The 21,409-nt window shown below is 50.1% G+C and overlaps 1 protein-coding gene across 1 annotated transcript in view; it reads right to left on the reverse strand.

Moving 5' to 3' along the window:
• The window catches only part of ANKRD24 (ankyrin repeat domain 24), a 35,589-nt gene that overhangs the window by 6,134 nt on the left and 8,046 nt on the right, over positions 1 to 21,409 (reverse strand). The window contains 17 exon segments of the mRNA XM_006869037.1: positions 4,161 to 5,696; positions 5,814 to 5,932; positions 6,132 to 6,204; positions 6,565 to 6,663; positions 6,764 to 6,802; positions 7,784 to 7,891; positions 8,029 to 8,109; positions 8,717 to 8,754; positions 9,391 to 9,578; positions 9,713 to 9,819; positions 10,116 to 10,186; positions 12,735 to 12,792; positions 13,253 to 13,317; positions 16,321 to 16,409; positions 16,494 to 16,624; positions 16,731 to 16,817; positions 17,532 to 17,852. Coding sequence (XP_006869099.1) covers positions 4,161 to 5,696; positions 5,814 to 5,932; positions 6,132 to 6,204; positions 6,565 to 6,663; positions 6,764 to 6,802; positions 7,784 to 7,891; positions 8,029 to 8,109; positions 8,717 to 8,754; positions 9,391 to 9,578; positions 9,713 to 9,819; positions 10,116 to 10,186; positions 12,735 to 12,792; positions 13,253 to 13,317; positions 16,321 to 16,409; positions 16,494 to 16,624; positions 16,731 to 16,817; positions 17,532 to 17,852 — 3,210 coding nt within the window.

Consider the following 21,409-nt stretch of genomic DNA (forward strand, 5'->3'; position numbering starts at 1 on the left):
GATTTGTAACCACTACGCTACCAGAGCTCCTTATGTATGTATAGTGAGCAAATTTGAGAACTTGGTATCAGGATTGGAGGAAGACTTATTAACAACCTTTGATATGCAGATGATATATACAACCTTGCCTGCTGAAATCAAAGAGGACTCAAAAGATCAAATACCATGACTTTGGTATGGGTTATACCTCAATGAAAGAAAAGAAAACTCCTCACCACCAGGGCAGTAAATAACATCACGATAAACAGAGACATAATTGAAGTTGTCAAAGATTTCATTTTGCTTGCACCCAACACAACACTCATGGAAACAGCAATCAAGAAATCAAAGGATGTATTACATTAGACAAATCTGTTGCACAAGACCTTCTAAAAGTGTTAAAGAGCAAAGATGTCAGTTGGAGGACTAAGGTATGCCTGACCCAAGCTATGGTATTTTCAATAGCCTAAATTCATGTGAAAGGTGGACAATGAATAAAGAAGACCACAGAAGAATTTATACATTTGAGTTATGGTGATGGAAAAGAATATTAAAAGAACCATGGACTTCCAAAAGAACAAACCCATCTGTGTTGGAAGAAATACAGCCAAAGTACTCATCAGATGTATGAGTTTACTATGCAGGGAATGACAAATTGAAGAGGAATGGTGTTTCATTCATCGTCAAAAAGAACATATCCAGATCAGTCATGAGGTACAATGCTGTAAGTGATAGGATAATATCCATGTGCCTACTGGGATAATATCCATGTGCCTACTGAATGTTTTAAAATTGGGAAAGGTGAGAGACAGGGTTGTATTCTTTCACTATACTTATTCAACCTGTATGCTGAGCAAATAATACGAGAAGCTGGGTTCTATGAAGAAAAACGTGACATCAGGATTGGAGGAAGACTCATTAACAACCTGCGATATGCAGATGATATAACCTAGATCGCTGAAAGTGAAGAGGACTTTAAACATTTACTGATGAAGATCAAAGAGCACAGCCTTTGGTATGAATTACATCTCAATGTCAAGAAAACAAAAATCCTCACCACTGGACCAATAAACAACATTCTTATCAATGGAGAAAAGATTGAAGTTGTCAAGGACTTCATTCTTCTTGGATCAACTATCAACACTCGCGGAAGCAGCAGTCAAGAGATCAGACGACATATTTTATTAGGCAAATATGCTGCACAGGAACTTTTTAAAGTGTTGAAGAGCAGAGATGTCAGCTTGAGGACTAAGGTGCACCTGACCCATGCCATGGTATTTTCAATAGCCTCATATGGATGCGAAAGCTGGACAGTGAATAAGGAAGATCGTAGAAGAATTGATGCCTTTGAATTGTGGTGTTAGGGGAGAATACTAAAAGTGCCATGGACTGCCAAAAGAACCAATAGATCTGTTTTGGAAGAAGTGCAGCCAGAGTGCTCCTTGGAGGCCAGGATGGCTAAGCTTCGTCTCTCATACTTTGGACATATTGTCAGGAGGGAACAGTCACTGGAGAAGGATATCATTCTTGGTAAGATGGAGGGTCAGAAGAAGACCCCCAATGAGATGGATCAGCCAGGTGGCATCATTGATGGACTCAAGTGTGGCAGCGGTAGTGAGGTTGGCCCAGGATCGGACATTGTTTCGTTCTGCTGTACATGGGGTCGCTATGAGTCGGTTCCGACTCAATGGCAGCTGACAACAACAACAACTCATCAGATGCAAGGATGGCCACACTTCGTCTCCTATACTTTGGACATATTATCAGGAGGGACCAGTCACTGGAGAAAGTTAACATGCTCGGTAAAGTGGAGGGTCAGCACAAAAGGGGAAGACTTACACTGAGACAGATTGGCACAGTGGCAGCAGCAGTGGGCTCAAGCATTAACAATGATAGTGAGGTTGGAGCAGGGCAGGCAATGCTTCATTCTATGGAGCATAAGGTCACTATGAGTTGAAACTGACTTGACGGGACCTGAAAACAACAATAGCTCCCCACCTCAGAGGACGGTTGTGAAGAGAGAATGAGCAAATACATGGGACAGTGCTTAGAACACTGCCTAGCATAAAGTAAGCACTATCTTCAGATCGGTGAGCGTATCATCATTGCTATTATGAATGACAAGCTACCCTGATGGTGTAGTGGGTTAAGCATTGGCCTGCTAACCAAAACGTTGGTGGTTTGAACTCACTAGTTGTTCTACAGGAGAACAAAGAGGCCGTCTGCTTCTGTAAAAGTTTCACAGCCTTGGAAACCCTCTGTGGGGGAGTTCTACTCTGTCCTATAAAGTCTCTCTCTATGAGCTGAAATTGACCTGACAACACTGGGTATGAATATCACCAATGAGACTTTCCCTGTCAGAGGTGAGAAGGTTCGTAGGTTTCTTATCAAATGAAAGAAAAACGGAAGAAAAAAATGAATGTCCAAACATTGATAACTGTATTTTCATGAGAATGTCATAATCGGAACACTGTTAAATTTGCAAAATTTGATCCCTAGTAACAGTTGTCCTGGGTTTCCAGGATTGTAACCCTTACATAACCAGAACGCCACATCTTTCTCCTGCAGAATGGCTGGTGGGTTGGAACTGCCGACCTTTCCGTGAGCAGCCAAGTGCTTAATCACTGTGCCACCAGAATGCCTTATGTTAACATTTAGAAAAATTTAAAGTTTAAACTTGGAAATTGGAGTCCTGGTGGTGCTGTGGGCTAAGCACTGGACTGCAAGGTCAGCAGTTCAAACCTACCAGTCGCTCCTTGGAAACCCTACACAGAGTCCATATGAATTGGAATCTGCATTTAACAAGCAATCTGGTTGGTAAATAAAATCAGACTTTTAAAATTTATCCCAAAAAGCAGTGATGATGAGGAAAGTAAACCTTAGAGCATAAAACAAAGATGGGAAGAATTAAGGTTGGATTGTGAACTCTGAAATATTCCATCAGGGGTTTTACTGGTTAAAAAACTGTGTCCTTGAAAAGAAAGAAAAATCCATTCTGGCTAGCATTTAGTGAGCACTTATTGTGTAGCAGACACTGCACTGGATAGATTTGTAATTAATTCATTTAATCCTCACATGAGAACTAGTAACCATAAGTATCTCCATTATGTTGTGATTGCTGGGTGGTTTTGAGGTGGTTTTGATTCATAACGGCCCTATGTGACATAGAGGAGTTGTCTTACAGGGTTTTCTAAGCTGTAAAATACAGTGTGGAGGCTCTGTAGGATAAAACACTAGACTGCAAACCACAAGATCGGTGGTTCAAGCCCATTAGACCTCTGAGGGAAAAAGATAAGGCTTTCTGCTCCTGCAAAGATTTACAGTCTTTATAGGATTGCTATGAGTTGGAACCAACTTGACAACACTTAACAACAACAGTGTTTATAGGAGCTGATCACCAGGTCTTTCTTCCACAGAGTTGCCAGTAGGTTTGAACCAACAAGCTTTTTTTTTTTTAGCAGCTGAGCATTTAACCACTGCATCACCAGAACTCCTAATTTCCACTGTACAGATGAGAAAACACAAACACAGAACAGAAAATGCTTACCTGACAAAAATGAATAATCATGGATTTGTTCAAGAACTGCCAGAGGTTTTGTTTTTGTATTTTTAAGAAGAGAGATGGAGTCCAAAACATTCATTAACAGGCCCCCCCAAAAAAATTTAAGTCCACCAGAGTAAAAATAATGAGATGAAAAAATCCTTAGTCACGATGTTCTCCTTCCACTATGTTTGAAGGGTCAAAAATGATGAGAAGATTAAAACAACAAAGTCAAATCAACCAGTTTGGGGTGGGTGGCCGATAAACTACAAGGTAGAAATGACCTTCAGACAAAAATGCCCATTATGTAAAAACATCAGAGCAAAAAAACCACTCCACTGCTGTAAAACAAGTATTAGAACCTGATCCCCTACCTCACACCATACACATAGACGTACAAGAAGAAACTATTTTCATGATCTTGGGACCTGCAGAGGTTTGGTAAACAGAATACAAAAAGCATTAACCATTTTTTTAAAAGATAGGGTCTAAATAGCTAAAAGGTTTTTTTGTTGTTGTTTTTTAAAGTTGAGACATCCAGATCAGTCTGGCTGTCAAATTGATTGTCTTGAGTTGAAACTGACGGGTGGGCAATATTCTGTGGCTGCTGGTGAGCCAGGTGGGGTGCGGCCATGCTCACCTGGAAGACCTCAGCGCTAGTCTTCTCGTGACGGCGTCCCAGCTCCTCCAGCTGCCCCTCCAGCCGAGCCACGTCAGCTTGCAGCACGCCCACCACTCGCTCGTGCTCTGAGCGTGCCACGCTGCCCACACGCTCACGGTCCAGCTCTGCCCGGAGTCGGGCCGCCTCCTTGCCCGTGACCACCACCTCCTGCTCCAGGTTGGCTGCCCGGCCCCGCAGCTCCAGGGCCTCCTCCTGAAGCCGATGGTGGTCCGAGGCCGGCACTGAGGACTGGCGGAGGGCCTCGGAGGCCTCACGCAGCTCTGCCAGGCTCCGTCGGGCCTCCTCACAAGCTGCGGCCAGTTCAGTGGCCTGAGCCTCCGCCGTGGCCCTGGCCTGGCCCAGTTCAGCGGCCACTGCTCGCTGCTGCTCCTCAGAGGCCTTGGCGCTGGCCAGTTGCTCCCGTAGCACCTGCAGCTCTCGGCTCTGCTCCAGCCGCACCTCCTCCTTCTGGGCCAGCTCTGCTCGCAGACCCCTGGCCTCTTCCTCCGCCAGCAACTGGCTGGCTCGGGACTCATCCAGCCTGGCCGAGGCTGCCTCCAGCTCCCGGAGGCGTGAGTCCCGGTCCCGGAGGTCTTCCCGGGCCTGCTCCAGGGCCGCCCGCAGCTGAACCGTGTTGCCCCCACTGCTCTCCTGGCCCCCGGTGCCCTCGGCCTCGCGCATCTGCTCCCGCAGGCGTCCGGCCTCGGCTTCGGCGGCCTCACACTTGTCACGGGCCGCTTCCAGCTCAGCGGCAGCCTCCCGCTCCCGCTGCCGGAGAGCCTCCTCCAGGCCACGGATCCTGGTCTCTAGCTCTGCTTGTAGTTTCTCGGAGGCCTCGGCTGCACCCGGATGTAGGATGGGGCCAGTAGGAGCTCTCAGAACAGTGGTCTCCTCCCCAGTGGCCTTTGTCCCTGTGAGCTCTGCCTCCATGGCACCCACTCCATTGACCTTCACCTGAGATTCTCCCGCTTTCATGCCCGTGGCCTTGGTGTCTGTGGCTTCTGTTTCTGTGGCTTCTGTTTCCGTGGCCTCGGCTTCCGTGGCCTGGGTCTCAATGACTTTTGCCTTGTCTGGAGCCTTCACTTCTGTGGCCCCAGCCACTGTAGCTACCTTTGTTTCCACGACTACAACTCCTGAGGCCTCTGTTTCTGTGGTTTGGGCCCAGGTGGGCACTGCTTCCAAAGCCCTGTCCGCCATAGTTTCATCCCCTGAAGCTTCCTCGTCTGTGGTCTTGGCTCCGTTCACTTTGGATTCCAGCACTGAGTCGCCATTCAGCTCCACGTCTGTTGGCCCGTTTGTAGTGGTCTTGGCTCCTTGACCCGTGCCTGACCCTGTGGCCCCGTCACCCTCTCCAGAGGTCTCCTGGGTGCCCCGCTGCTCCAATGCCCGCAAGGCCTCAGTGTGTTGCCTTTGGAGCTGGTCAAAGTTGGCCTGGAGAGTCTCATAGAAAGCCAGAGGGATGACCTCTGCTGAGCCACTGGTCTCCACCTCATCCTTCTCAAAGTTCTCCAGGATCTGCAGGGGAGAAGGGAGCAGCCGGGCAGTGACTCACAGACTCGGCCACATGCTCACCCCAAGCCCAGGGACCAAACCCTCAGGTGGTTAAGAGCTCCCATGCCTCGGTTTCCCCACCTGAACTTTCTCCATCAATTCCTGGTTCTGCTTGGTGAGCGTGGCCACCTGGTCCTGCAGTGAGACCAGGAACTCCTGGACCGATGCACTCAGCCGCTTGGATAACAGTGCCTCAGTCCCTGAGGGTGGGGGGCACACAGTCAGGCCCCAGGACACCTGAGGGACAGGGCTGGGGGTCTCAGTGGTGGCTCCAGGGCAGGCCCAGGCAATGGAATAAATAGCAAGTAAATGGAACCCTTCTGCTCTGCTTCAACTGTGGGCTCAGAACTGCCTCCCGGGACCCAGAACAAGGGGTAAGGGGAGATGGGGTGGGCTCACCTGGGGAGTCAGGCAGCACCCCCTCCTCATCCTGCAGGGTGGGCACATCATAGCTCGTATTCTCTCGTTCATTCTGGGTGGGGGTGGGGAGACAGAGCCTGGCTTCGGGTCCTGTCCCCTCTGTTTGTGGGTGTACTGTCTGTGTGTTTGAGTATGCCTGTCTGTTGTGTGTGTGTGTTTGTGTGTGTGAGATTACATGTGTGTATGAATGTGGTCGTTAACCTCAGTGTGTCCCAAAGTGTGTGACTGTGCGTATGGCAAAGTGTTTGTTGTATGCATGGATTTGTGGGTGTGCTATGTGTGTGTTTGCGTGTGCACGAGACCATGTGGTATTAGTGTGATTGGCAGGTCCCTGTCTGGGCCCCCTCCTGCCTGCCATCCACAGCCCCCCTGTTCTACCTGGGCCCCATGCCTGTGGGTCCCCCTGGCCCACCTCCAGCAGGGATAGGCGGCTCTGCAAACTCTCCACCTCTCGCCCCAAGCTCTCCTTCTCCTCCTGTTTCTCTGCCAGCAGCTGTCGCAGCTCCTGCACCTAAAGAGGTGAGGGTCTCAGCTGGCCTCTGGGGGGGGGGGTCCCCAAGGAGGACTCACTGGGCAGCTTGAAGGCCTGCTCTTCCCACCTCCCCACCTACCTGTCTCTCCAGGCTGTGGAGGGAGCTGGCCTCAGGCTCCTATAAGTGACGAGGAGAGGGATGAGGGCTAGATTCTGGTTTGGGGGTGTGCCCACTGAGCCCCACAGGGCTCCACCCACTCACTCGGTCCATGAGGATTTATTGAGTGCCTATGGTGTACCACATTATTCTGCCCACTCATTACCAAGTATTTACTGAGTGCCTACTGTGTGCCAGACACTATTCATTACCAAGTCCAGCACTAACTCAGCATTCATGGCTTCTGTATGTGCCAACTTGCCTACTTAATAAAATGTATCTGTAAACCCAAATCTATACTCCAGGGGGCACTGCGGTCACTTGCGGGCATGATCACATGCAGGGTAGAGAAAATTTTAAGTTGGACATTGGGTATATTCCCAGCTGACGCTGAACAAGGCTGGTCTATTATTTGCTAATTCAGGATTCTCAGGGACTTTATAGAACATCTTGGGTAGGAACCGACTCCACGACACTTAACAACAATAACAAGATGCTACTACATTTATTAAGTGTCCGCTCCTGGGTTTTGCCCACTAATGCATTCGTTCACTCACTCATTCAAACATTCATTCATCCAACATTTTACCAAAGCCCCACTGTGAGCTGGGCACAGTAACCATGAATGCCTTCTTGGGCTTTCAGTCTCATGGGGATTGTATGTCCCATAGTGACAGTACTATGAATAAACATAAAGGGGGCTTGGAAGTGAGGGGGGTTACAATTTAAATTTCAGTGGGCCAGGAGGGTGTCTCTAAGAAGGGCATTTTGAGCAAAGACCTGAAGGAGGGGAGGTAGGAGTCATGCAGGGGTGGGGGCAGGGTGTTCTGGGCAGAGGGAACAGTCTGTGCAAAGGTCCTGGGGCAGGATGGGACCTGGCTAGTTGGATGAGGCCCATGTGGATGGAGCAGAGTGAGTGGGAGAAGAGAGGAAGGAGGGAAGTAGGAAAGGAAGGGGCAATCTTTCCCCCCAGAACTGTATCCTGCTGGGCTGGGCCCTCACCTCCAGCCCCCTCCGTTCCTGATGCTGCTCCAAGCCCCTGATCCTCTGGAGCAGACGGCCCCTCTCCTGACGCAGGCGCACGATCTCTTCGTAGGCATCTTGGTCATCCTGTCCCCCACCCCAAGAACCCACCCCCTTCAAATGAGGCCTGAATGCTGTCCCTGCCCACACCTGCACCATGGTTCCCTCATCCCCGATCTGGGGGATCCCCCATCTCCCACCCACCCTGTCTGGGCATCTCTCACCGGCATAGGGATGCTGGCAGGGGGCTGAGGTGCCTTCCGTTTCTTGGAGGCCCCTGGCCTCTCACGACTGGACACAGAGTTCTGATGGGGTGAAGAGGGACACACAGAGATCTGATGGGGTGAAGGGGGACCTGCCAGCCTCCCATCTGAATAAACCAACCTTGCCAGTCCCAGCTTTATAGTGATTTCCCATGTAACCTTGAGCAAGTCCTTGCCTCTCTCAGCCTCACTTATCCCAGCATAAAAGGAGGCAAGACCATATTCCCTGAATGGTCCAGATCTTATTCTCTATCCTCCACTGCTCTCCTCAGCTGGGCTAGACTGTCTACTGGCTTCCTTTCCCTGTGCAGTTGAAGGGGGCTGCAGAGCTGGGAGAGGGAAATAAACCTCCTCCGGAAAGCCTTCCTTGATTACTCACTCCAGCCCTCACCCACCCATCACTCCAGCCCAGAGTCACAATTTATTGCTGTTTCCCAGTTTCCTCCTTGAGTTCTGGGAGGGAGTCTGTGGGTGCTGCCGCCACCTGGTGACAGCGTACCTTGAAGGCAGCATTGTTTCCAAACAGATCCTCCTAAGTATCATAAACCTAGGGACTGGCTTCATCTTGTCTTTCTCTGCCCACAAGTTTGGATGGAGGGGTAGTGAGTGCAGAGGGAGGGGTATTCATTACCTGTTTAGGTATCCTTACCTGAGATGAGGCCTCGCCTGAGTCACCCTCTGGGAGGGAGAGGAAAGAGGGAAGCAGGGTCAGGCAGTCCCAATGGCAGGGAGGTTATTAATGGGTCCAGGGGACTTATGGGGAAACTCCCAATGTCCCGTCAGGACTTTCATGGTATGAGTCCACTGCCTTTGACAGAATGCTGGTAGGATGGACTTTGTTAGGTGCCATTGAGTCTGTTTTGACTCACAGCAACGAAACACCGCCCTGAGTCACCCTACAATTATTACGTTTCAGTCCATTACTGCTGCCACTGTGTCGATCCACCTCGCTGGGAACCTTCCTCTTTTTTGCTAACCGTCCTCCTTCATACCAAATATGAAACCCTCAGTAAAGGAAAGGACAGAGCATCTCCAGACTGGGGTGCATAGGGGATGCCAATTCTTAGGAAAGACAAAGATGCAGGAATAAGGATGACCCCTTAAAATGGACCCCGCATTACCCTCAGTGACCTGGTACTCCACCTTGAACCTGGTCTGAGTAGGATTAGAGGAGCCATGAACCCTCCTATAATGAGTCAGATACAGGTAGGAGGTACTTTCAAAGTATCTACAAGAGGCAGAAAGGGGCTGGACATGAACTGCCTAGAAGGAGGTAGTAGAGGTGTGTGTGTTTGAAACTGCCTAGAGGTAGAGCCTGCATACCGCTGGGTGGTGAGGGGCGCTGGGCAGCCTCTTGCAGGAGGTGCAGGATGAGTTTGTCTCCCGCGAGTGCGCCGTAGTGAGCCGCGTCCTGGCCGAGAGAGTCAGTGATGCCTGGCTGGGCCCCACCCTGTAGCAGCACTTCCACTGTCTCAGGGCTGGCCCCTTCACAGGCCAGCATCAAGGCTGTCCTACCAGGGGAGGGAGTCACTGAGGGTGGGGGTGAGGACATCCCCAAGCCCCCACACCCTTAATCAGAGAGGTGAAGAGACTTGCCCAAAGTCACACAGCACACAATAGACTGGACAGGAAGAAAGATACTCACCTGCCCTGCAGGTCCCGGTCATTCACAGCAGCACCCTGCTGTAGGAGGAGGCGACACAGATCCGTGTGACACATCTGAGCTGCTATGATGAGGGGTGTTGCCCCTGACTGGTGAGTTAAAAAGGGATGAAATGGGGGCGTGAGAGGCTGACCCTGGGAGGTAGTGACACATATATGGCTGCTCCTGAGCTTCACTGCAAACTTTTTCACATTTTGCAAAGTGCCTGGGATGCCGCCACCAACAAGTTGCTATATCTTTCTCAAAAAGGTCCCAGACGGGATGGTAACTATGGCAATGAAACGATGTATGATAGAATGAATGTACAACGAATGTTCTCCCATGTAAACTATCATACAATTCACGAAAAAAATTTATTTAAAAAAAAAAGATCCCAGAGGCTCACCCGATCACGGGGGTTCAGATGTGCTTTAAAGGAGCAGAGCAATTCTGAGCAGGAAAGGCAGCCTCCAGCCACTGGTGAAAGAGAAAAGGGAAGCAGACAAGTCAAAGTTCAGGTATTTTCTGGGAGACTTCTGCCTCGTCGAGATTCTTATCCTTTGGTATAGGAGAAATCTCTACTTCCCCTGGGAGATCAATAACAAAGGCCTGATACCCATTTTACAGATGAGGAAACTGAGGCCCAGCTAGGCCCTTGGGCACCCAGTGGGGACAGAGGCAGTAATGTTCAGGACCCTGGTCTTCTAATGTCCAGCACCAAGGTCCTTTTATGTTTGACCCTGATTTCCCCTTAAGGTAGAGCTTGAACTGAATTTCATGGACTTTGATCCAACCAGCATTTACTGCGTGCCTAACCAGTTATCATCCAGATGATCCTGACCCATGGCGAACCCATGTGCTGTACCAAGTAGCACTGTACTCCATAGCGTTTTCACAGCTGTGATCTTTCAGAAGCAGATCACCAGAACTTTCTTCTGAGGCACCTCTGAGTGAATTCTACCTAACCATCAACCTTTCAGTTAATAGCACTGTATACCTACTATGTGCCAACCCCTCAATGTTAAGAATGTTAAAAGAATGTTAAGAACCTTTACCAGAGGGATCTGGTCTAAGCTGGGTTGGGCAGCTTTCTCTGGGTTTGGTCTGAGTGCTGCTGCTTTGAGTATGAAAATGGAAGATTGCACTAGGCAGCGGGAACTGTGTGTGCAAAGGCCCTGAGGTAGGAAAGAACATGGTAAGGAAGAGGAAGTATATGTGCCCAGAGCCTTAAGGTTGGAAAGGGACTGGAGGAGTCAGTGGGGCCAGACCTTGCAGGTTACTGAAGGAAGGTAACAGAGAACAACATCATCTATTTATGATTTTAAGAGATACCTCTAGCATTAGGCAATTCTGCTGCACAAAACCTCTTTGTGTCAAGAGCAAAGATGTCACTTCGAGGATTAAGGTGCACCAGATCCAAGCCATGGTATTTTCAGTAGCCTCATACACATGTTAAAGTTGGACAGTGAATAAGGAGTGCCGTAGAAGAATTTGATGCATTTGAGCTATGGTGTTAGAGGAGAATATTAACAATACCATGGACTTCCCGAAGAACAAACAAATCTGTGTTGGAAGACGAACAGCCAGAATGTTCCTTATAAAACCAAGATGGCCAGACTTCATCTCTCATACTTGGGACATATTATCAGGATGGACCAGTCCCTGGACAAAGACAAAATGCTTGGCAAAGAGTCAGTGAAAAAGAGGAAGATCACTAACAAGATGGATTGGCACAGTGGCAACATCAATGGGCTCAAGTATGGCAATGATTGTTAGGAGGGTGCAGGACCCCGCGATGTTCAGTTCTGTTGTGCATAAGGTTGCTATGAATCAGTACCAACTCGACGGCACCTGATGACAAACAACATATTGTGTAAACAGGCTCAAATGAAGGCACAGAGGTTCACCAGGAGTTTGTCCCATCTAGACAAGAGCATGGCATCTGGAATCCCCTGGGTTTGAATCCCAGAATATTGAGATACGATCTGCTTAAACACAAGAATCTACATTTCACTGGAAACGAACTCACTCACATGACTCAGTTTTCAGCCAAACAATAGAGAAGTGAGCAAAGGTCTGCACTCCTTACACCAATCAAGCATATGAGATGGAAAGGGCAGCATTTGCCAGGGAAAAATTTTAGTCAGAAGGATGAACAGAAGTGGAAACACAGGGAGAAAGTGTAAAGAGTGCTGTTACATTGTATGGATTGCAATCAATGTCATGAATCAACACACGTATGAATTGTGGAATGGAAAACCAATTTGCTCTGTAAACTTCCACCCAATCGCAATAAAAAAGTTAAAAAAGAATCTATTCTTTCAATCAACATGCTGTGACTATCTGCTTTGTGACCAAGAGGTCATGGGTTTTTGTTTGCTGCGATATCTCCAGTGCTTAGAACAGGGCTTGGCATCTAGTAGGTATTCCACAAATATTTGTTGAGGGACTGAACTCAAGGGCTCTCATCATGGAAAAAAGGCATTGATGCCACTAGGTGGCAGTGTACTCCAACTACAGAGGACTTTTACATAAGTCACTAAAATACCAAAGCCACCTGAAACCTATCGCTTCCAAAAGATCAGATGTTTCTTGAGTCAGCAATGAAAGTCATGTGAATCTCAAGGACATGATGGACAAACACATGACCTCTCTCACCGGGAATGAATTTGGATTTGACAAAGGACTAGTTGCTCAACCTTTCCATCCCAAGATTCCCTAGGAGTTCCTCAAAGGAATTACAACTCAGGGTCACCCCCACCTTGGCATGCGGACTCAATACACAGTAGACTACACTTTGTGGTCAGTTGGTCTGGGTTCCCTTGTCTGTGACTTGAGGGGACACTGTGAGGATGAATGCTGAGCCCCAGTGTTTTGCAGGTAATAGATGTTCAGTGAAAAAGGAAAAGGAGGCGGCAGGGAGATTCACAACACGTCCCCAGGATCCCAGGTAGAACAAGCCCCAAGCCTGCCCCCCCCCCCCCCCCGGGTTGTGGTGGGCAGGGCAGAACTGGACTGTACCCACCTGCATGGTGGAGAGCTGTCCATCCACTGCTGTCCACAGTGTCCACCAAACATGAGGCCTGGAGAGGGGGCCAGTCAGTGGAGACAGGGCCCATGCCGCCTGGCTGACTGATCTCTCTAGGATACCCCCCTCTAGCTTTGTTGAATTCGGATTCCTTCCTCCCCTCCCACTAGCTGCTTTGTGTAGCCCATGTCCTCGGGGTCCCCAACTGACCCTCTCTGTTTTCAGGGGTGCTAGGGGGGCTCAGAAGCAGTGTGAGGGGGGTTGGAGAGTATCTGAGAGTTCTGGTAGGGGCTGTGGCTAAGGAAGTCAAGAGGGTTTGGGAAGGAACTATCTGGTCTTGGGAGTCTATGTTGGGTGTGGGGAGGATTGGTTGTTCTGGGACTAGCTGGAGCTCGTGAGCAAAAGATCAAGGGATATCTAGGATTCAGGGAGCATCTGGGGCGTTGGGAATGGCTGGGACTCAGGAAGCAGTGTGGTGCCAAGGGAGGATCTGAGACAAGAAAGCAAGTGGCCACCTGGAGCAGTTGCTTCAAACATTGTGGATGTCCGTACTTGGCAGCCAGGTGGAGGGCATTATAACCTGAAGGAGAGAAGACATACTGCAGCGCCACCTGTCGGAAGAAGACATACTGCAGCGCCAGCTGCCGGAAGCCAGCGTCCAATACGGGCCGACTTCATCGTAGTGTGTTTCACTTTAGCAACTTCCGAGATACTGTGGTCTTTGCTTTGTTTTCAAACACACGGGAGGTTTGCGGCCACATCGAGCCATTCTATCGGTGCCATTTTTCCAACAGCCTGTTCTCCCTTCATGCCTCTAGGTCCCACAATGATCAATCTCACATTTCAAAAGTTCCCATCGCACTGCTACACACTTGATAGGACGACAACCAAGGTATCTGCATCGCTTTTATATGCACTGTTGTTGTTGTTAAGTGCCATTGACTCGGTTCCGATTCACAGCAACTCTGTATAGGGTTTCTGGGGAGTGGCTGGTGAGTTTGAAATGCAAGCCTTTTGGTTTGAAGTCCAGTGCTTATCCTACGTGACTTGCTTTATGCCAGTCTTTGCTATTGCCATGCTCTGGAAACCCAACCCACAAGATCTGCCTGTTTTATGATGCATTATCTCCCTGTGTCTGGCAAGTCCTCGAGCCCCAAGTGTTTCTCAAAACCTCACTGCTTCCTGTGGCTAGAGATTCTCCAAGCCACAGTCTATGGGCCAGACAATCCCATCTCAAGCCCTATTGCCTCAGTTGCTCTCCATGTCCCCAGTTATACTTCATAGACCCAACTATGCCCAAGGCCCAGTTACCCAGCACAACCCACACTTGGTCTGTTGGCCTCTGCTAAAGCACTTGTATGGCTAAGCTCAGTGCTGGGAGTTCAACCCCAGCAGCCAGTCCTTGGAAACCCTATATAGGGTTGCTATGAGTTGGATGCAAATTGAAGACACCAACAACAACAACAACAACAAATCTGTAAACAAGGAATCCTCGTGGTATAATGAGTTATAAGGTAGCTTGCTAACCACAAAGTCATCAGTTCAAACCCACCAGCTGCTCCCTGGGAGAACAATGAGGCTGTCTGCTCCCATAAAGATTTATAGTCTCAGAAACCCTACTCTGTCCTCCAGGGTTGATGAGTTGGAATCTCTTCATGGCATTGGGGCTTAACCTACATACTCTTGCTCCTGACTACTCCACGGGCCAGCTATATTCCTGTCTTTTGTTGTTGTTGTTAAGAGCTGTCTAGCTGGTTATGACTCCTAGCAACTCCCGTATAGGCTTTCCAAGGAGTGGCTGGTGGGTTTGAACTGCCGACCTTGTGGTTCACAGTCCAGTGCTGATCCTACCGCACCACACCCTGTCTTCAATGGTGGTTATGTGCCGTGGAGTTGGTTCCAATCATAGCGACCCCTGTACAGGGTTTCCAAGGCTGTAAATCTTAATGGGAGCAGAAAGCCTCATCTTTCTCCTGTGGAACCACTGGTAGTTTCCAACTGCTGACCTTGAGGTTAGCAGCCCAACTCGGAACCACTAGCTAACCACTCATAACCAGAACTCCTTCACCCTGCCTTCACTACTTTCTAAATCCCCAGCTCCTCCACGACTCTCTCTCAGCTACATTGCTTCCTACATCTGAGCTTCCTATCTGTCTGTACACATACCTAGCTTCTCCCTGTCTCTTAACAACTCCTTTGGGCTGTTCATTCTATCTCAATGGCCCCCCAGGACACTAGCTGCGTTATACACCCAGATTCTCTTTTCACCTCAGTTACTGCTAGAGCTCTAAACCCAACCCAAACTCGCTGCCGTGGAGTCCATTCAGACTTGAACCCTGGAGGACAGAGGGTTCCTAAAGCTGTTCTCTTCACAAGAGAACAGGTCACAGTTTCCTCCTACAGAGCGACTAGTGGATTCGAACCACCAGCCTTTTGGTTAGCAGTGGAATGCTTAACCACTTCACAACCAAGGCTCCTTTTCCCAGAGCTCTGGTGGTGGTGGTTATATGCCGTGGAGTCGGTTCCAACCCACAGCAACCCTGAACAGGGTTTCCGAGGCTGTAAATCTTTACAGAAGCAGAAAGCCTCATCTTTCTCTCATGGAACAGTTGGTAGTTTTGAACTGCTGACCCTGAAGTTAGCAGCCCGATTCGTAACCACTAGCTCTTGCTACCTTTAAAACCCACTGCTATTGGATCAATTCGGACTCACAGACACCCTAGAAGACAGAGTACAACTTTCCCATAGGGCTTCTGAGACTATAAATCTTTATGGGAGCAGACCGGCTCATCTTTCTCCCGTGGTTTGAACCACTGATCTTGCAGTTGGCAGCCCACTGTACCGCTACCCCTAAACCACAGCTATTCATGCACCTCAGATATCCCCCAAAACATTACCTGTTAGTCTCATCCTCGGGCTAATGCTTCAGCTTCTCCCCCAAACCCCAGGTACTTCCTGGGGTTCTGTACCTTCCCAGATACCAACACCTTCCACATCCCAGATACTCCTTGGTTCACTGTCTCTCCTGTTGTCCCAGCTGTCCCCACCGCCCCAAGGGCTACCCGAGTCACATCCTTGGTCCCAGATCCCAAGTTCGCTCCCAAGCCTCCCAAACCTCCAGAGGCCCAAGCTGCTCTCCTGATCCGGCTCCAGGCCAACTTTGCAGGAGATACCACAATAAAGAGCACATCTCGCTGGCTTCCCAGTGATGTGTACAACAGTACGATGGGAAAAGTCTGCACTGTTGCGAGAATGACCCACCTGGGACCCAGAGACACAACTTGAGCACAGGCTCTGGGGGGAAATGACTCACACTGGTACAGCGAGACCCCTGACTACCTCCTTTGTAAGACTCAATAAAAGGGGGCGTGACAGGGTCTCCTCTGCCTGAGACCTAGTCACACCCCCACAGTTAAGTCCACCCACAAATGGGTGACTCACCTAGCTTGGTGTCGGCCAGGGGCTCTGTCTAGGCAGGTCCCCAAGCCTCCTTGGGCCCCCTGCTTTGTCAGTAGACCAAGCTGGTCCCTCAGGTCCCTGGTCTGTGTTCCTCCCCTGCCCCCTGGGGCCCCGCTGGCCATACCTGCCCCATCAGTGCTCATGACATTGGCCCCCTGAGCCAGCATCACCTCCAGACAGCTGGCTGCGCCCCGCATGGCTGCCAGGTGGAACCTGGAGGTCAGAGGTCAGGGGTCAGCCACAGGGTCACCACCACTCTCCATCATCTGGTTGTGTAGGGAGGGGGTGGGCACTCACGCAGACTTGCCCTCGGGGTCCAGCTTCGTGGGCACCAGCCCTTTGCGGGTGATGAGGGAGGCCACCCTGGCGACGTCACTGTTCTCCACAGCTTGTAGGAGTCTCTCATCACTCTTGCCCCAGTCCTGGCTCTGAGGACACACCCAAAGGCACATGGGTTTGGGTTGGCAGCTGCTCTGTGCCCCCCTTCCCCGGGCAGGGGTTCTGGGCTCTTGGCGCCCACCCTTGGGCACTTGCCTGGCGCCTGCCTCTGGCTGCCGGCTTCGGGATGGGGCAGGGGCCGCAGGGTGGGCAGGAGCCCAGCTCGGTGGGGCTGAGGTGCAGCTGCAGGGGAAGGCAGTCAGGGGCCTGAGACACAGTCCCCAAGCCTGTGCCCCCAGCATCTGCCCCCAGATCTACCACCCCAGCTGTCCATTCCTGGCCAGTCCCAGCATCTCAGCTTATCCCTTAGTGAAAAGCCCCTTTTAACACATTGTCTCTTCAAATTATACTCCAAAGTCTCATTGGAGCCCCTACAAAGGGCCCCTTCCAATGTTCCTCAGAACTCTCGTCTTGCCTGCCATACTTGTCCCCAAAGTCCCAAGACCTGTCCTCCCAAAATTGTATTCTGAAATGCATTCCAAAATCTCTCCTCCAAATTCCTGAAGTGTTCTCCATAATCATCCCCCACAAGATCTGCCCCCAGAAATATCCTCCACAGAGGGTGGCTGAAATTATTCTCCAAATGTCAATCTCTGTTCCCAAAAACTGTGCCCCAAAATGTCCTTCAATATCTGTTCCCCAAAGGACCCCATCTGTCTCTAAAACTGTCTCCCAACGTCCTCTAAATTCGCCTAAATTTCTCCATCTGTCTTTAAAATTTCTGCCCATATATCTCCATGTGTTCACCAAATGTCCTGCCTAGACCCCCAAGTTGCCCCAACCTCTGCCCCTCCTCCTACTAAATACCTATCCTTCCCATGCTGGGAGGTTAGGCCCAGGAGGGGCGGGGAGGAGGCCCTGAGCCCACCCCCTTCCTGCGCCCCTCCCCAGACCTACCGTGAAGGATGTGGCGGAGCATAGGCATAACTGCTTCATGGCGGCAGGGCGGCTGGGCCGCGGGGCCGAAGGGCGGTTGTACTCGGCCGCCGCCTGTCCAGCCGCAGGTCCCGCCCCCGCCCCGCCCATGCCCCACCCGGAGGCCCCACCCCCAGGGGCCGGGGGATCCGGGTTGGGGGCGGCCTGGGCTCATTCTCATCTCGATGGGGCCGGCTTGTTCACCCCACAAGCTGCTGCTGCCCGACCGACCTCCAGGGGACGGACCCGCCTGCGTCCATTTCTGCCTCGTTTAGCAGGCCAGCCAGACAGGTGTCTCCCGACCTGGGGCCAAGACCCACCGGCAGCTCACTGCCGCTTGAGCAGCTGGAGTTTCCCTCGCTTAATCATTCATTCATTCACTCGTCCACCTGCTATTCATTCATTCACTCATCCACCCAGCTAGTCATTCATTCACTCACTCATTCATTCACTTGTTCACTCATCAACTAATTCATTCCTAATTCATCCATTAATTCATTCGATTATCATCCACTCTCATTCATTCATTCACCTACTCACACATTGTTTCATTTTTTGCCCCGATTCATTCATCCACTCACTCATCCCCAAGTGGGATTGTATGAATTTGAATCCAGGCTTTCCACCCCGACTCCCACCCATGACCTGCATTTCCTACCTATATGACTACACAAGATACTTACTTGGTTTGGACTTCACTTTTCTCATCTGTGAAATGGGTTCCATAGCCTTACCTACCACACAGGGCTAAACCCATTGCCATCAAGTGGATCCTGACTCTAAAAAAATGCTTGATAAGATGACTCAGAGACCCAGGGACCAGCTGTGGGGGTCCAGGGTGGGGTAGGGGGGCCTTCATACCTAAGGATGAGGCAGAGGAAGTGGAGGAGAGACATCCCAAGGGTGTGTGTGTGTGTGGCATCAGTGGAGCCAGATTGATAGAAGGAGAGGTGGGTTCCAAATGGAAGAATAGCATGCGCGTAGCAGCAAATGTATCAAGGGGAGGAGCCAGCAGGAGCTGCAGAGGGGAGAAGGGGTGAGTGAAGAGACAAGGTCTTCCAGAACCTGAATGTAGACAGGTGGGCAGGGTCTGAGTCCAGCAAAATCATTTTTTATCCTCTTGAGCCCTGATTGTGCAGTGGTTAAAATGCTCGACTGCCAACCATAGGTCTGTGGTTCAAATCCATCAGTCACTGCTGGGATGACAATGTGGCAGTTTGCTCCTGTAAAGGTGACGTCCTACGGGGTCACCATGAGTCAGAATTGACTACATAGCACCAGGTTTGGGGTTTTTGGTTTGGGTGTGACCTTAAGCTGGTCACTACACCTCTCTGGGCCTCAATTTCCTCTATTGCAAATGATAATACTGAAACCCTAACACAGGCTTTATCCCCCTCCCCACCTCCACACCCATTGTGGATATGGGACCAATTCTTCTCTGGGATGGGGTGGACCTGTGTTATGTTCTCAGACCTCATCTGGGTTGAGGACCCTGGGTTAGGGGGTTTTACTGACTCCCAAGAGGCTCTGCGTCCATCATCATCTGGCCTCTTGTCATAGGACGCTGCCCACATTGAAATCCACACACTAAGTGAGGAAGGAAATCCCAGGAGCTAGAGGGTCCCCCCGATTAACACCATCAAACCCCTTAGGAATTAATTCTATGGGGTGCAGGGATTGAACTCAAATTTTTCCAAATGATGAGCACAGAATTTCTCATTACTGACACTGAGACTGGGTACTTCTCTGAGGTGGGGCCGTCCCTTGCGCTATAGAGTGTTGAGCAGCATCCCTGGTCTCCACTCCTTCAATCCATGTCAGTTGCACCTTACCTTTGCCCCGCCCCCTCTAGTCCTGACATCCACAAATATCACCAAATGTACCCTGGGGGCAGAATTGCCCTGGTTGGCAATCACTGCTTTAGGGTATCATGAGAATTCCACAGTGAACCTCATCAGCATGGCCTGGGATTAATTCAAAAGGTGCCTTTGAGCAACAGGAAGGAATCCTGGTGGTGCTTAGGATAAGCACTGGACTACTAACTGCAAGGTCAGTAGTTAAAATCCACCAGTCACTTCTCAGGAGAAAGAGGAGACATTAAGCTCCCGTAAAGATTTAAGCCTTGGAAACCCTATATAGCATCACTTGGAATAAACTTATTGGCAGTGGGTTGGTTGAGGGGGCAGGGGACTAGCAGGGAAGAGGAGCTTTTGGTGATAGGCAGTTAGAGGAGATCCTGAGGGCTCCCTCTCTCCTCTGTACTCAGAGGGAGGCGGGGTGACTTGCTCCATCTTCTCCAGAGAGGGGACTGAAATAGATCTTGAGGCTCAGAACTCGAGCTTACAACTGTCCCCTGGATTCGTCCTTCTGAATTCTGTCCAAGTTGAGACTAAATGCTGTTAGGAACCATGCCCTGGCCTCCAAGGGTACAGACCACATCCTGCAGTCACCCTTGACTCTCCTCTGTCTCCATCCCCCACCCAATCCTAACTCTCACATCTCCCATGGTCACCACTCTGACCCACCACCTCATCACCTCGGGCTGCGCCTTCTGGACTCTTCCTCCAGCTCTCCCAGCTTCTGCCCTCATCCCTTTTCTTCCTTCTCCATCAGTAGCAAGAAGCATCTCCTGTCTCCCTGCTGTTCAAAAGTCCCCCAATCCCCTGCAGTCTAGTCAATTCCGACTCCTCACAACCCTACAAGGCAGAGCAGAACTGCCCCACAGGGTTTCCAAGACGGTAAATCTTCATGGAAGCAGATTACCTCATCGTTCTCCTGTTGAGCGGCTGGTGGGTTCAAACTGTGGAGCTTTCAGTTAGCAGCCCAATGTTTAATCCACTGTGTCACCAGGATTCATTTAAAAGCCTTCAAAATCATACCAACTGCCATCCAGTTAGTTTTGACTCATGGCAACCCTGTCAAGGGTCTTGAACGCTGTACATTTTTACAGGAGCAGAAAGCCACATCTTTCTTCCACAGAGAGGCTGGTGGATTTGAAATGCCAACCTTGCAGTTCCTAAAATGCAAATCCCTTAGGAGGTTCTAAAGCAGAGGTCTACAAACTCCAACCCACTGCCAGTTTCTGTACAGTCCAAAGGCTAAGAATGGTGTTTTACATTTTTAAATGGTTGGAAAAACAGCAAAAGAAAAATAACATTCTGAGACCCTTGAATATAATAGAAAGTTCATGTTCGATGTTCCATAAATAAAGTTTTATTGACACACAGTCACTCACACTCATTGACAGGACCTTGGTGGCTACTTTCTGCTTCAATGCGCAGAGTTGTGTAGCTGCAACAGAGACCTGTCCTAGAAATATTCAGTGCCTGGACCTTTGCAGAGAAAGTTTACGGACCCCAGCTCTACAGCATCCCCCTCTGCCATGCCCTGAGATCATCTTCATCCGTGTTCCCCAGGGCCCACACTGTTCTGCCTTGCTGGTCTTCTCTCTTCCATTTCTTAAAACACAACTCAGAGGCTTTACCCTTTCTGTTCTGCCTGGAGTGCCCTTCCCACCTCCCCTCACTGCCACCTCTGCCACCGCCCCCCCTCGCCCTCCGTCCCCAGACTGCCAATATAAAAACAAAAACCCCAATTCCTGGTGACCCCATGGGTGCCAGAGTAGAACTGTACTCCACAGGGTTTACTCTGGCTGACTTTTTCAGAAGCAGATCGCTAAGTCTTTCTTCTGAGATGCCTCCAGCTAAACTACCAGTTAGTAAGTTGCAACTCACAGCAACCCTGTAAAGGGTTTCCGAGGCTGTAAATCTTTATGGGAGCAGAAAGCCTCATTTTTCTCCCAAGGAGTTCAAACTGCTGACTTTGTGGATAGCAATCCAGTGCTTATCCTACTGAGTCAC

The sequence above is a fragment of the Chrysochloris asiatica genome, unplaced genomic scaffold, assembly GCF_000296735.1.
Source record: "Chrysochloris asiatica unplaced genomic scaffold, ChrAsi1.0 scaffold00125, whole genome shotgun sequence".
NCBI lineage: Eukaryota > Metazoa > Chordata > Mammalia > Afrosoricida > Chrysochloridae > Chrysochloris > Chrysochloris asiatica.